This window comes from Raphanus sativus, unplaced genomic scaffold (genome assembly GCF_000801105.2).
Source record: "Raphanus sativus cultivar WK10039 unplaced genomic scaffold, ASM80110v3 Scaffold3408, whole genome shotgun sequence".
NCBI lineage: Eukaryota > Viridiplantae > Streptophyta > Magnoliopsida > Brassicales > Brassicaceae > Raphanus > Raphanus sativus.
Genome location: NW_026618714.1, coordinates 1 through 11,062, shown reverse-complemented (window position 1 = coordinate 11,062; position 11,062 = coordinate 1). Strand labels below are relative to the sequence as shown.

Here is an 11,062-nt window from a genome sequence, read left to right as displayed (position 1 = left end):
CAACCTAGAAGAAGAAGACGCGACCTCTCCTCCTTCACCCCTTACTTATCCACTCAAATCATCATCATCTCCTTCACGGTCCCTCCAACCCAAGCCCAAATCCATTTTCATCGTCCCCACTGTAGTGTGGAGAGCTGAACACTCCGACACCACTGAAACAAGTTCTAAAAACTTCTGTAAGTTCCTCTCTTTGTGTTAGTAATTTGGAACATAAAAACATTCGATTTTGTAGCTTAAAGCTTGATTCTTTCATTTTAATCCCTACAAGCTTAGGTTGATGATAATGAAGAAGCCGAGGAGAAGCGAAAGCTATGTAGCCCTGTTCGTACGAATGCTCGGTTTAGACAACGACCCTCTCGACAGAGAACAAGCCGTAGAAGCGCTGTGGAAGTACTCTCTAGCGGGAAGAAATGCGTCGACGCGATAATGCGGTTTCACGGCTGTTTGAACCTCGTCGTCGCTCTTCTCAAGTCCGAGTCCAGCTCCGCCTGCGAAGCTGCTTCAGGGCTGCTACGGTCTATCGCTTCCGTGAATCTGTACAGAGAGCTGGTCGCTGAGAGTGGAGCGTTGGAGGAGTTAACCGCTTTACTGAGCAGACCTTCTTTAGCTACAGTGGTAATGATTTTATTGATTGTAAAGTATTATACTTTTTTTGAGCTTTATGATTTGTTTGTTAACAGGTGAAAGAACAAGGGATATGTGCTCTGTGGAATCTGACTGTGGATGAAGGAGTTAGAGAGAAAGTTGCAGACTTTGATGTCCTTAAGCTGCTCATTGGTTTCCTTGAAGATGATGATGTTAATGTTAAGGAAGCAGCTGGTGGCGTCTTGGCTAATCTTGCACTTAGCAGAAACAACCATAAGGTTATGGTTGAAGTAGGAGTCATACCTAAACTGGTAAAGACCTTTTGTTTTTTTTTTATGTTTCTTGATTAGAAATCAAACATCGATATTGATCTTCTTTGCCGATTACAGACGAAACTGTTGAAAGGCGATAACAAAGGGTCTAAAGTGATTAGAAAAGAAGCGAGGAATGTGCTTTTGGAGCTAGCTAAAGATGAGTACTACAGGATTCTTGTTATTGAGGAAGGTGTTGTGCCTATTCCCATTATTGGTGCAGATGCTTACAAGTCGTTCAGACCGGATCTTTATTCCTGGCCTAGCTTACCTGACGGTATCAAGATCGAGCAAACGGCAAAAGCTCCTTCTAGGTTCGGTGCATCTGAGCTGCTCCTTGGTTTAAACGTTGACGAGAACGTCGACGAAGTGGATGAAGCCAAAATGAAAGCGATTGTTGGGAGGACGAACCAGCAGTTCCTCGCTCGGATTGGAGCTATTGAGTTCGAGAAGGAGATCAAATCTGAAGGTCCTGAGAAATCACAGCAGCAGCAGGAGCATCAGCTTACTCTGCTTCCTTGTGTAGATGGTGTGGCTCGTTTAGTGTTGATTCTTGGATTGGCAGATGAAGTGGCTGTGTCGAGAGCAGCAGAGTCGGTTGCTGATGCGTGTATCAACGAGGAGATGAGGGTTTCGTTCATGGAAGCTGGAGCTGTGAAGCCTTTGGTTCAGCTCTTAGCTAACAACAACAGAGAGGGGGTTAAGATACCTGTCATCCGTGCTTTGAAAAACTTATCTCTTAGGTACTTGTTTGTTTTGCAGTAATCTCTTGATAGGAGGTTGTGATTATTACTAACACTTTTGATGTATAAATGCAGCCGCACTGTTTGCAAGAGGATTGAAGCTGAAGGTGCTGTACCGTTTTTCATTAATCTTCTGAAGCAGCCAGAGATCTCACTAGGCATTACAGAACAGGTCTGGCTTCGTTTTTCTTTTCTCTCTTTCGTTTTTTTTATGAGATCTTTGTCTAATCATTAGTGGACACTGCGTTGCAGATTCTGGATGTTCTTGCTCACATTTTAGATCCTAGCAAGGAAATGGAATCCAAGGTGTGTTTATTATTCTCCATGTGTTAACTAGTGCTGTTAGTTTGGTTGCCGCAGGTACTTGCGGCAATAATTTTCAAAAATCTTGTTTCTTTGATTGACGCCGAGTCCTGAGTCTAACCGCCGCGGCTGAGTCTGCGTCTGTGAAACGAACAACAACCAAATGAATAGACGCAGTCGCAGATGCAGCCGCAGCTGCGGATACCAGAACCTGCGGCAACCAAATGAACAGCACTATTGTCTCATCCTTTCTCAATTGGCTTAAACTGTTTTCTCTTATATGCAGTTCTATGAAGGACCTGTGAACGGATCAAAAGCAGACTCCAGGTCTGTCTTCTTCTCTCTCTCTCTCAGCTCGTTCTGTTTTGCTGTTTTTTAGTAAGTATCAAATGCTCAGTATCTGTTTTAATAAACAGAAAGGAAGCTCTGGACGCTGCTGTTATCTCTCGCCTCGTCCAAATTGCTAAAACAGCCTCTCCTAACCTTCTAAGAAAGGCGATATCCGTCATCGAGTTTGGTACGGTCATTGATCCAACCATGGACACGATCATCTCCGAGGACATCACAGCTGTTCTTGACGTTGCTCTCCATCAGAACGTCCTTGATGGTACGTCCTTTTAATACAAACACTTTATAACAAACAACAACATAGGAAGAGTTTTTTTTTTGATCAAAATGCAGAACCTGAGGATGAAGCTGAGGAGTTAGAGAAACACTTGCTCAAGCTAGAAGAAGCTGGTCTGACGATCTCATCCGCTTCGAGACTACTCACAAAACTCCTCGACTCCGAGTCGTTTCGCAAAACAGTGGACACGACGACGCGCTTCGAGGAACCGCTGAGGAAGATCCTGAGATCGAACCTCCCTCTACACTACAAAGACTGGGTCGCCTCTTGTCTCGTCAAACTCACCTCTCTCTCTCCATCTCTCAGCAAACCGATCAGCGTTGAGGTGACTCTCTACAAGACGATCCCGAGCCTGGTGGAACAAATGAGCTTCTCCTCGAGTCCAGAGGCGAAAGAAGCAGCGGTTTTGGAACTGAACAAGATAGTCTCGGAGGGAGTTCCGGAGTCGACGCAAGCTCTCGCTTCGCACGGAGGGATCGAGCCGCTGGTGAAGCTTTTAGAGGAGAGGAACGAGCGGTGTGTGGAGGCGAGTTTGTCAGTGTTGTATAACTTGAGCATGGACAGTGAGAACCATCCGGCTATTATGAGAGCAGGAGCTGTGCCTGTGTTGAGACGGATCGTTATGTCTCAGAGACCACAGTGGGAGAAAGCTTTGAGGTTACTTAGAGATTTGCCTGTTTGAGAGTGAGTTGTGTTCTTCTTGAATCAGAGCGGTCTCTGTGTTACTTAAAAGTCTATTCAAATATGAGAATAATTGCCTCATTATCGTATTGCTGTCAGTAAAAAGGTTAAAAAAGACAAGAGACACGTTCCACATAACGTGAAAAAAACGCTGAGCCACACGTGTCGCGGTCTCGTCTAGTTTAAGCAAACTCTCTCTCTACACACAGCGTTTATCATCACACTCTCTTCTCTTTCTCATTCCCTCTTCAACACAGGCTCAAATCCAATTCCGAATCTCTTAAACGGATATGGCTTTCAAAGTTACCCTCGTCTCAACATCCCCTATCGATGGCCAGAAACCCGGAACCTCTGGTCTCCGTAAGAAGGTTCGTCGATCCAAATCTCCCTCTGTAAATCGAAACCGAAATCGAGCTCGATCCGATCTGTATAGAGTTTTAAGTGAGATCAATCATATAGGCGCATTTCATTTCGATTTGTATCCATGCATTGATGATCCATATGATTATGCAGATGCGTAAATGATCAAAAACTGTGCAGATCTTCTTCGTTTCTGGATCGGTTATTACCTTTTGATTTGAGTATATATAATTGGGATGAATGTTTTAACATATAGAGCTTGACGGTTACGTGTTTGCGTTGATGTGGCATGGTGTAGATTTGATCTGTGTATAATCTTTCTCATGAATGCTGAAACTAGAGAAAGAGCGTTATTATATATGTGATTCAGATCTCTGTTGAGTATTGAAAGATCTTTGGATTGGATAACCAACTTAAATATATGAATCCACTCTCCATTGTTTGGTCTAGTCAGTCACTGCAGATATGATCAAGCTTAGCATCTTTTGGTTGTCTCTCATTGGTATTGTGGTTTGTGTAGGTGAAAGTGTTCAAGCAACCTAATTACCTGGAGAATTTTGTGCAAGCAACGTTTAATGCTCTTACTCCTGAGAAAGTCAAAGGTGAGATTTTCTTTTTCTTCTCGTTAGATATACAGTTCTTAGGCAGATATCTTCTTGTTTCTAAAAGTTAATGATTTTTTTTTTGTTTATCTGTGCAGGTGCCACGCTCGTGGTCTCTGGTGATGGTCGTTATTACTCAAAGGATGCTGTTCAGGTAAATGCAATGTGATTTCTTTTGTCTTCTTAATCTGGCTGAGTGTGTAATCAGTGTATTCCGTACTTCACATATGAAGAGGATCTCTATAAGTTGGCTAAGTCTGCAACTGTTTATCTGGTGCCTGCTATTTCAGATGACGAGTGTTTCGAGCTTCTCATTCAAATTTTTTTTTTTTTTCTATCTGGACAGATCATAATTAAGATGGCAGCAGCTAATGGTGTACGACGTGTGTGGGTTGGTAAAAACACTCTGATGTCAACCCCTGCTGTATCAGCTGTGATTCGTGAAAGATCAGGGGCTGATGTGAGATTTCTTTCTCTTAACGTCATCTTTGTAGTGATATTTGAATGTATGAGTGTAAACTGTGTTGAGAGACTTACTCCAGTCTCTGGTTACAGGGATCGAAAGCAACTGGAGCATTTATCTTAACAGCAAGTCACAACCCTGGTGGCCCTACTGAGGTGCGTTCTGTCTCTATTGTGCTCTGCCCCTTTTTGTTTAGCTGCTTGTCCTGTATTCATCTATTGTCTCATATTAGTTAATTATATATCTAACTCGATAAGACTAATCGTTGACTCCCTGCCTCTTATACAGGATTTTGGAATCAAATACAATATGGAAAACGGAGGGCCTGCTCCTGAATCAATCACTGATAAGATTTACGAGAACACTAAAACAATCAAGGAGTACCCAATAGCAGCAGATCTACCCAATGTATCTAAACATTCCTCTCAGTACAACATTTTTTCCATTCTCTGTATTTTGTTTCATTCAACGTTGATCTGGTCTCTGTTTGTAAATGCAACAGGTTGATATTTCTGCAGTTGGTGTAACCAGTTTTGAGGGTCCTGAAGGAAAATTTGATGTTGAAGTTTTTGATTCCGCAGATGACTACGTTAAACTAATGAAGTGAGTCTCACTCAATTTGAGAGCATGATTCCAGAATATGCTCCCGAGTTTATGGTATCTCTATGTTTTTTTCTAAAAATATTTTCTTGCTTCCTTAAGGTCAATCTTTGACTTCGAATCCATCCGGAAGTTGCTTTCATCTCCAAAATTTACGTTCTGGTATGCAGTTTAGTTTAGTTCCTCAAACTCTTACATTTGAGCTAAGTTTGCTGACATATATTCCATCGGTTTAATGTTAATATTTTGCTTTATTTTATGAAGCTATGATGCCTTACACGGCGTTGCTGGGGCCTATGCACATCGCATCTTTGTGGAAGAACTCGGTGCGCAAGAAAGTGCCTTGTTGAACTGCGTACCCAAGGTCTTGTTTTTTTTCTAACCAAGAAATACTATTTCCTTAAATGATTACAAATAGACATCCAACCTCACCATTCACCACAATACAACATTTTTAGGAGGACTTTGGAGGAGGCCATCCGGATCCCAATCTGACCTATGCTAAGGAGCTTGTGGCACGAATGGGACTAGGTAAATCCGACACTGGAGTTGAACCTCCAGAGTTTGGTGCCGCTGCTGACGGTGATGCAGACCGTAACATGATCCTTGGTAAAAGGTAGCATACTAATGCTCTTAGATACATGCATACTTGGAACGGGTTTACAAAGTAATAATTGTATCTCTTTTTTTTGTAGGTTCTTTGTAACTCCTTCGGATTCAGTTGCCATAATTGCTGCAAATGCCATTGGAGCCATACCGTACTTCAGCTCTGGTTTGAAAGGTGTTGCAAGGTATTATACATGCAGACGTCTTTTTTTTTACTTCTACCTGATTTATGTGTACACAACCCTTTTAATATACCTTTGCCGCGTAATATTCAACTTGCACTACTTATTTTAGGAGCATGCCGACCTCAGCTGCTCTAGATGTCGTTGCAAAAAGCTTGAATTTGAAGTTCTTTGAGGTATGTATCAACATGCAACCTCTATATAGCTTTCCTCGGAACACTGTAAATTTGATAACATCTCTGATAAAATCACATATCAGGTTCCAACAGGCTGGAAGTTTTTTGGTAATCTGATGGATGCCGGGATGTGTTCCGTCTGTGGGGAAGAAAGTTTTGGAACTGGTTAGTTTCTATTTCCACACTCACACGTCTGTAAATAACTTCAAAAACAAAATCTGTACGGTTCTGAAAAAAGATGTTTCACAGGCTCCGATCATATCCGTGAGAAAGATGGGATATGGGCAGTTCTTGCGTGGATGTCCATACTGGCTCACAAGAACAAGGATAGCATTGACGGTGACACTAAACTGGTGATGGTTGAAGACATTGTCCGCCAGCACTGGGCTACCTATGGCCGTCACTACTACACTCGTTACGACTACGAGGTAACAAGTTGCTTAGTTTAATGATTGTATTATGCGGAACAAACAGCAAAAACCCTTTTGTGATATCTTGAAATGTGTCCCCAAAGAATGTGGACGCAGGTAAAGCTAAGGAGCTGATGGAGCATTTGGTCAAATTGCAATCTTCAATTCCTGAAGTCAACAAGTAACGCACGCTTCCACTTCTCTACATACCTTCACACTCATCAGTTTGGTACTCTGTATTATTCCTTTCTAATCTATTCCTCTCTTTTGATTTGATTCAGGATTGTGAAAGGAATCCGCTCGGACGTGGCGAATGTCTCCAGTGCGGATGAGTTCGAGTACAAAGATCCAGTTGACGGATCTATCTCAAAGCACCAGGGAATCCGTTACCTGTTTGAGGATGGATCACGACTTGTAAGTCCCATCTTTTTTTTTTCTTCGGTTTCGGGTCTCTTTAGGCGTATCAGCTAAGAACAAAGGAAGAGATAGTCATAATACAACACATGTTTAACATTTGATTATTCCTGACTTGTTCTATCTAAAATAAAATGAAGGTTTTCCGTCTGTCTGGAACTGGCTCGGAAGGAGCAACCATCAGACTCTACATTGAACAGTACGAGAAGGATGCTTCTAAAATAGGACGAGAGTCCCAGGAAGCTCTGTCTCCTCTGGTCAGAAAACCTTTTCAAATATCCCTCCATAAACTAAAACCAAAAGGGGTTTGCTCTCATTGTTGTTTTGATGTGTTGTGATTGACAGGTTGACATAGCTCTGAAGCTGTCCAAGATGGAGGAGTTCACTGGCCGATCAGCCCCCACCGTCATAACTTAAGAAGGCAACGAACCCAAATCATACACTTCTGTCTTGCGTCTAACGGGATACACTTTCTGTTCTCTCACTATGTGAAATAATAATGTCTCTTGATAACTTCATATTTTCTTTTCGGAATCTTGAACAATCCTGCTTGCCGAGTTCCTGAATTATCGTGAAGAGCTTTATACGTGTATGGATTTTGTCTTTCTCGGTTTTGTTCTCTCTTGTTTTACATCTATTACTACATGATATAAGATTTTGTTATTATTGCAAGTTTAATCTATTTACATAAACTTTACTGAGACCTCAACATGTTGAGGTTAGCCTCCAAGTCGGAAAGTTGAATTTACCAGATGTAACCAAGAAGAATAAATACAACAACACAATCTTTCGTTGTTTTGTGCCACACAATTTAAAACAAATAATCTGAGTTAATTCAGCTAGTTATATAAAATGGTTAGGCCTTCTTGGTTGCACATTACATCAATGGGCCTCTCTCACTCTCTCTCTCACAGACATTTTTGTCGAACAGATGGTGTTCCCTCGTAAACAGTTACCGAACTAATTAAGTACTCCCTTTTTTTTTTTTGAACAACAATTAAGTACTCCCTAGTCCCTAGCTTTGTTTTTTCCGACTAATAGGAGCAAAACGAGACCCTAGCTGAGTGGTGTGAGTGAGAGCGAGAAACATGGAAGGAGTTGAGCTGGAACTAGAGAGAAGAAGCAAGTTCTTGAACAGCTTGATACAGCAGAAGAAGAAGGCTAAAGAGGAGCAGGAGCAGAAAGACGAGTTCAATGTCCGAGTTCGAGCTTCCGACATGCCTCTGTCAGTGCAAAACAGAGCCTTCAGTTTGTCCCGTGAGCTCTTGAATGCTACTCCTGGAAAGGCCGACAACAAACGACTCGCTCTCGCCCTTAAAAAGGTTTACATCTTTTACTTCAAAAATCGCATCTTTATTCGCATCAGGTACTGTGGAGTTAGTGTTGACACAGAATCAAGTAGTGTGCGCTAGCTAATTCTATTTGGGTACTAGGGCTACGTCTCAATTCGCATTCTTTCTGTAAACTCTGGTCTCATTAGGTTGCATTCATTTTTGTTCCATTGTTGTGTTTTCCGTTTGTAGTAGCTTTTGTTAGTCCACTTAACTTGGCTTATTGCGAGGATGATGATGATAGTATGCATCTCTTTGTGATATAAGTCTTGGAAACTGGATGTTCTTTACTGCCTGCTTATTGAGATGGTTGTTTGAGCTGACTTTAGAGCCATGACTTGTTTCTGTGCTGTTAATGTCCCCATGTGATTGTACATGGCTCAGGTGTTTACTTTTGAATTTGTGAAGTTCCTCAATTCCGCATATTTGAATAGAGGTAGTAGAAGGCATTATGAAAGTTGCAAACTCTTAGTGATCTTAGTGGAAGGAGAGAGGGTTTAGATTGGTTTCACAAAGTGGTTTAAGTATTTTAAAAAAAATAAAAAATCAGTGTTCTTATCTGTTAGCAGAGTCGCTTTCTGTTTGTATCAGTGTTTACTACTCTCTGAAGTCGGTACCGTTCTTAGCTCTAATGATTGGTGTCCGAGTCAGTTTCTATTGTTATGACTTGTACCTTTCTTGTGGTTCTCTCTTATCTCTTCGTTTTCTTCCAACTTGAGATTTTGTTCAAATGTATCAGATGTATATACACTTTACTTTTGCTCTACTCATGAAACAAAAGTTCCTGTCTGTTCTTACCATTGCAGGACTTCGATTCTGCATATGGCCCTGCATGGCACTGCATTGTTGGGACCAGCTTTGGTTCATACGTGACTCATTCCGTTGGAGGATTCATATATTTCCAGATCGACAAGGTTTATGTTCTTCTATTCAAGACTGCTGTGGAACCTTTAGATCACCAATGAGAATGTTGATCATGTATTATTTATTCACGCTATTTATTTTCAAGTTTGATGTGTTAATCAATCTCCTAGACAAAATCTTTGATGCAAATCAAGAATAGGTTTGTTATTCGTGTTGTGTAATTACAAACGAACTTTGTTATGTTCTTTAGAAACTTCTCTTTTCTGGTACTGAGTAAGTTATTGTAAGAACTCATCCACAAATTACAAACTAAGAAGAGAAAGTTAATTAGGGTCATAATCACCTATTTTTGGTGGACAAATATATAGAATCTCAAACAACATTATAACATTCAAGTCGTAGGCAAATATCAAAAGCTTCAAATGATGTTTTTATATATACATTATCCCTTCTATTAATACAAATTGACCGTGGTTCCCTCCAACTTCTCTCTCTCTCTCTCTTCACATCACACAACATTTAGCTGGTCCCTTTGGATCCGCCCTAGCTTCCTCGGTACCTGGAGAAACAAGACTTCGATTAGAAGCCTGATGGTTCCAAGACTTTATCATAAAACCGTGTTACAGAAACAACCTTCCGGGGGTTGAGCTAGCTTGCGGTTATGGGAAGTCATCATTTCTTTTTTCAGCTTAATCAGAATGTCCTCCATTGTGTATTCTCGCCGCCAGTTAGCGAGCATAGGGAAGAGGCTCGGTTCAACCTGATTCATACATTTTTCGTTATACATATACCATCAAGGATATCAGTGAATGAAGTGGGAGAGCTTACCACTCCAGTTTCAGGGTTGACACAAGCCATGTTGATCCGGGTCTGGAACCTGACAGTTGGTGGACTTTCAGGGTATTCCTTGCCACAGAAGAGCTTCAGCTGGAAGATTTTCCCTTCGTATGCAGTCTGTTATTCGTTCATCACCAAGCAAACAAACACCATCAATCTTCTCAAAAACCAAAACCCATAAGCATACATACAGCAAGCAATTTTCTTTCTTGTGCTAAGCATTTTACCCAATAGTGGTCAAGAAATGTAGCCAAAGACCATTTGTAGTAAAAGCAACATATCCAAAACTTATAGATCATTTCAACTACTTACGTTAGAAAAGTGAGATATGATCCAAAACGTAGGGATGGACAAGAGGCAAAAGAAGGCTCTTAAGCATCCAAATTGGGATCAACATCACCAAAACCCAAAAGCAGAAACCATTTTTAACTTTTGTCCACGCTAATCAATAGTGGTCAGCTAAAGAGCATTTGGAGCAAAACAATCTCAGATGATGCAGCTTAAAGTAATGGATCATTTCGAGTAAAAGCTAAGCTAATTACTTTAGAACACCGAGATATTACCCAAACACACAAGGACAAAAAGTAGAAGAAGACTCAAATCTGTGATCAACATGAGCCTTACTCTACCTAGCAATTATCTCCCAAAAGTGTTAAAAATTGCAACTTTAATCCAAAACACAGTGACAAAAAGTAGAAGGAAGACTCATAAGCATCCAAACTGTGATCAACATAGATGTTATTACTGGACCTAGCAATTATCTCTCAAAAAGTGTTAAAAATTGCATCTTTAATCAATCAAAGGCATAGACAGAGATAAAAAAAGTGTTCAACTTCGCATCCAAAACAATCAAACACAGAGAATGTAAAAGAGGAGAAGAAGCAATAATAATAATAATAATAATACATTGTGAGGGCCGAGAATGGTGCCAGTCCAGGACTGCATATAGATATCATCAGCATCATCCAT

At 40.9% G+C, this 11,062-nt stretch overlaps 3 protein-coding genes and 1 pseudogene across 3 annotated transcripts; 3 read left to right on the top strand and 1 right to left on the bottom strand.

Moving 5' to 3' along the window:
* The first annotated feature begins 283 nt into the window (after window positions 1-283).
* LOC130506561 (uncharacterized) lies at window positions 284-3,332 on the top strand (annotated as a pseudogene).
* A 64-nt stretch (window positions 3,333-3,396) lies between these two features.
* LOC130506558 (probable phosphoglucomutase, cytoplasmic 1) lies at window positions 3,397-7,733 on the top strand. Its single transcript, XM_057001232.1, has 18 exons — window positions 3,397-3,616; window positions 4,129-4,210; window positions 4,309-4,364; window positions 4,557-4,670; window positions 4,766-4,828; window positions 4,962-5,081; window positions 5,176-5,276; window positions 5,376-5,435; window positions 5,538-5,637; window positions 5,732-5,889; window positions 5,969-6,064; window positions 6,174-6,237; window positions 6,321-6,402; window positions 6,487-6,665; window positions 6,752-6,828; window positions 6,929-7,061; window positions 7,202-7,318; window positions 7,407-7,733. The coding sequence occupies exons 1-18, from the start codon at window positions 3,539-3,541 to the stop codon at window positions 7,476-7,478; spliced, it is 1,752 nt and encodes a 583-aa protein (XP_056857212.1). The 5' UTR covers window positions 3,397-3,538; the 3' UTR covers window positions 7,479-7,733.
* Window positions 7,734-7,942: 209 nt separating this feature from the next.
* On the top strand, window positions 7,943-9,525 carry LOC130506559 (dynein light chain 1, cytoplasmic-like). Its single transcript, XM_057001233.1, has 2 exons — window positions 7,943-8,383; window positions 9,199-9,525. Exons 1-2 carry the CDS (start codon window positions 8,150-8,152, stop codon window positions 9,355-9,357), a joined length of 393 nt encoding a protein of 130 aa, XP_056857213.1. The 5' UTR covers window positions 7,943-8,149; the 3' UTR covers window positions 9,358-9,525.
* A 58-nt stretch (window positions 9,526-9,583) lies between these two features.
* Window positions 9,584-11,062, bottom strand: LOC130506560 (ubiquitin-conjugating enzyme E2 variant 1A-like). Its single transcript, XM_057001234.1, has 4 exons — window positions 11,000-11,062; window positions 10,085-10,210; window positions 9,890-10,016; window positions 9,584-9,815 (listed from the first exon to the last, which is right to left on the bottom strand). Exons 1-4 carry the CDS (start codon window positions 11,060-11,062, stop codon window positions 9,760-9,762), a joined length of 372 nt encoding a protein of 123 aa, XP_056857214.1. The 3' UTR covers window positions 9,584-9,759.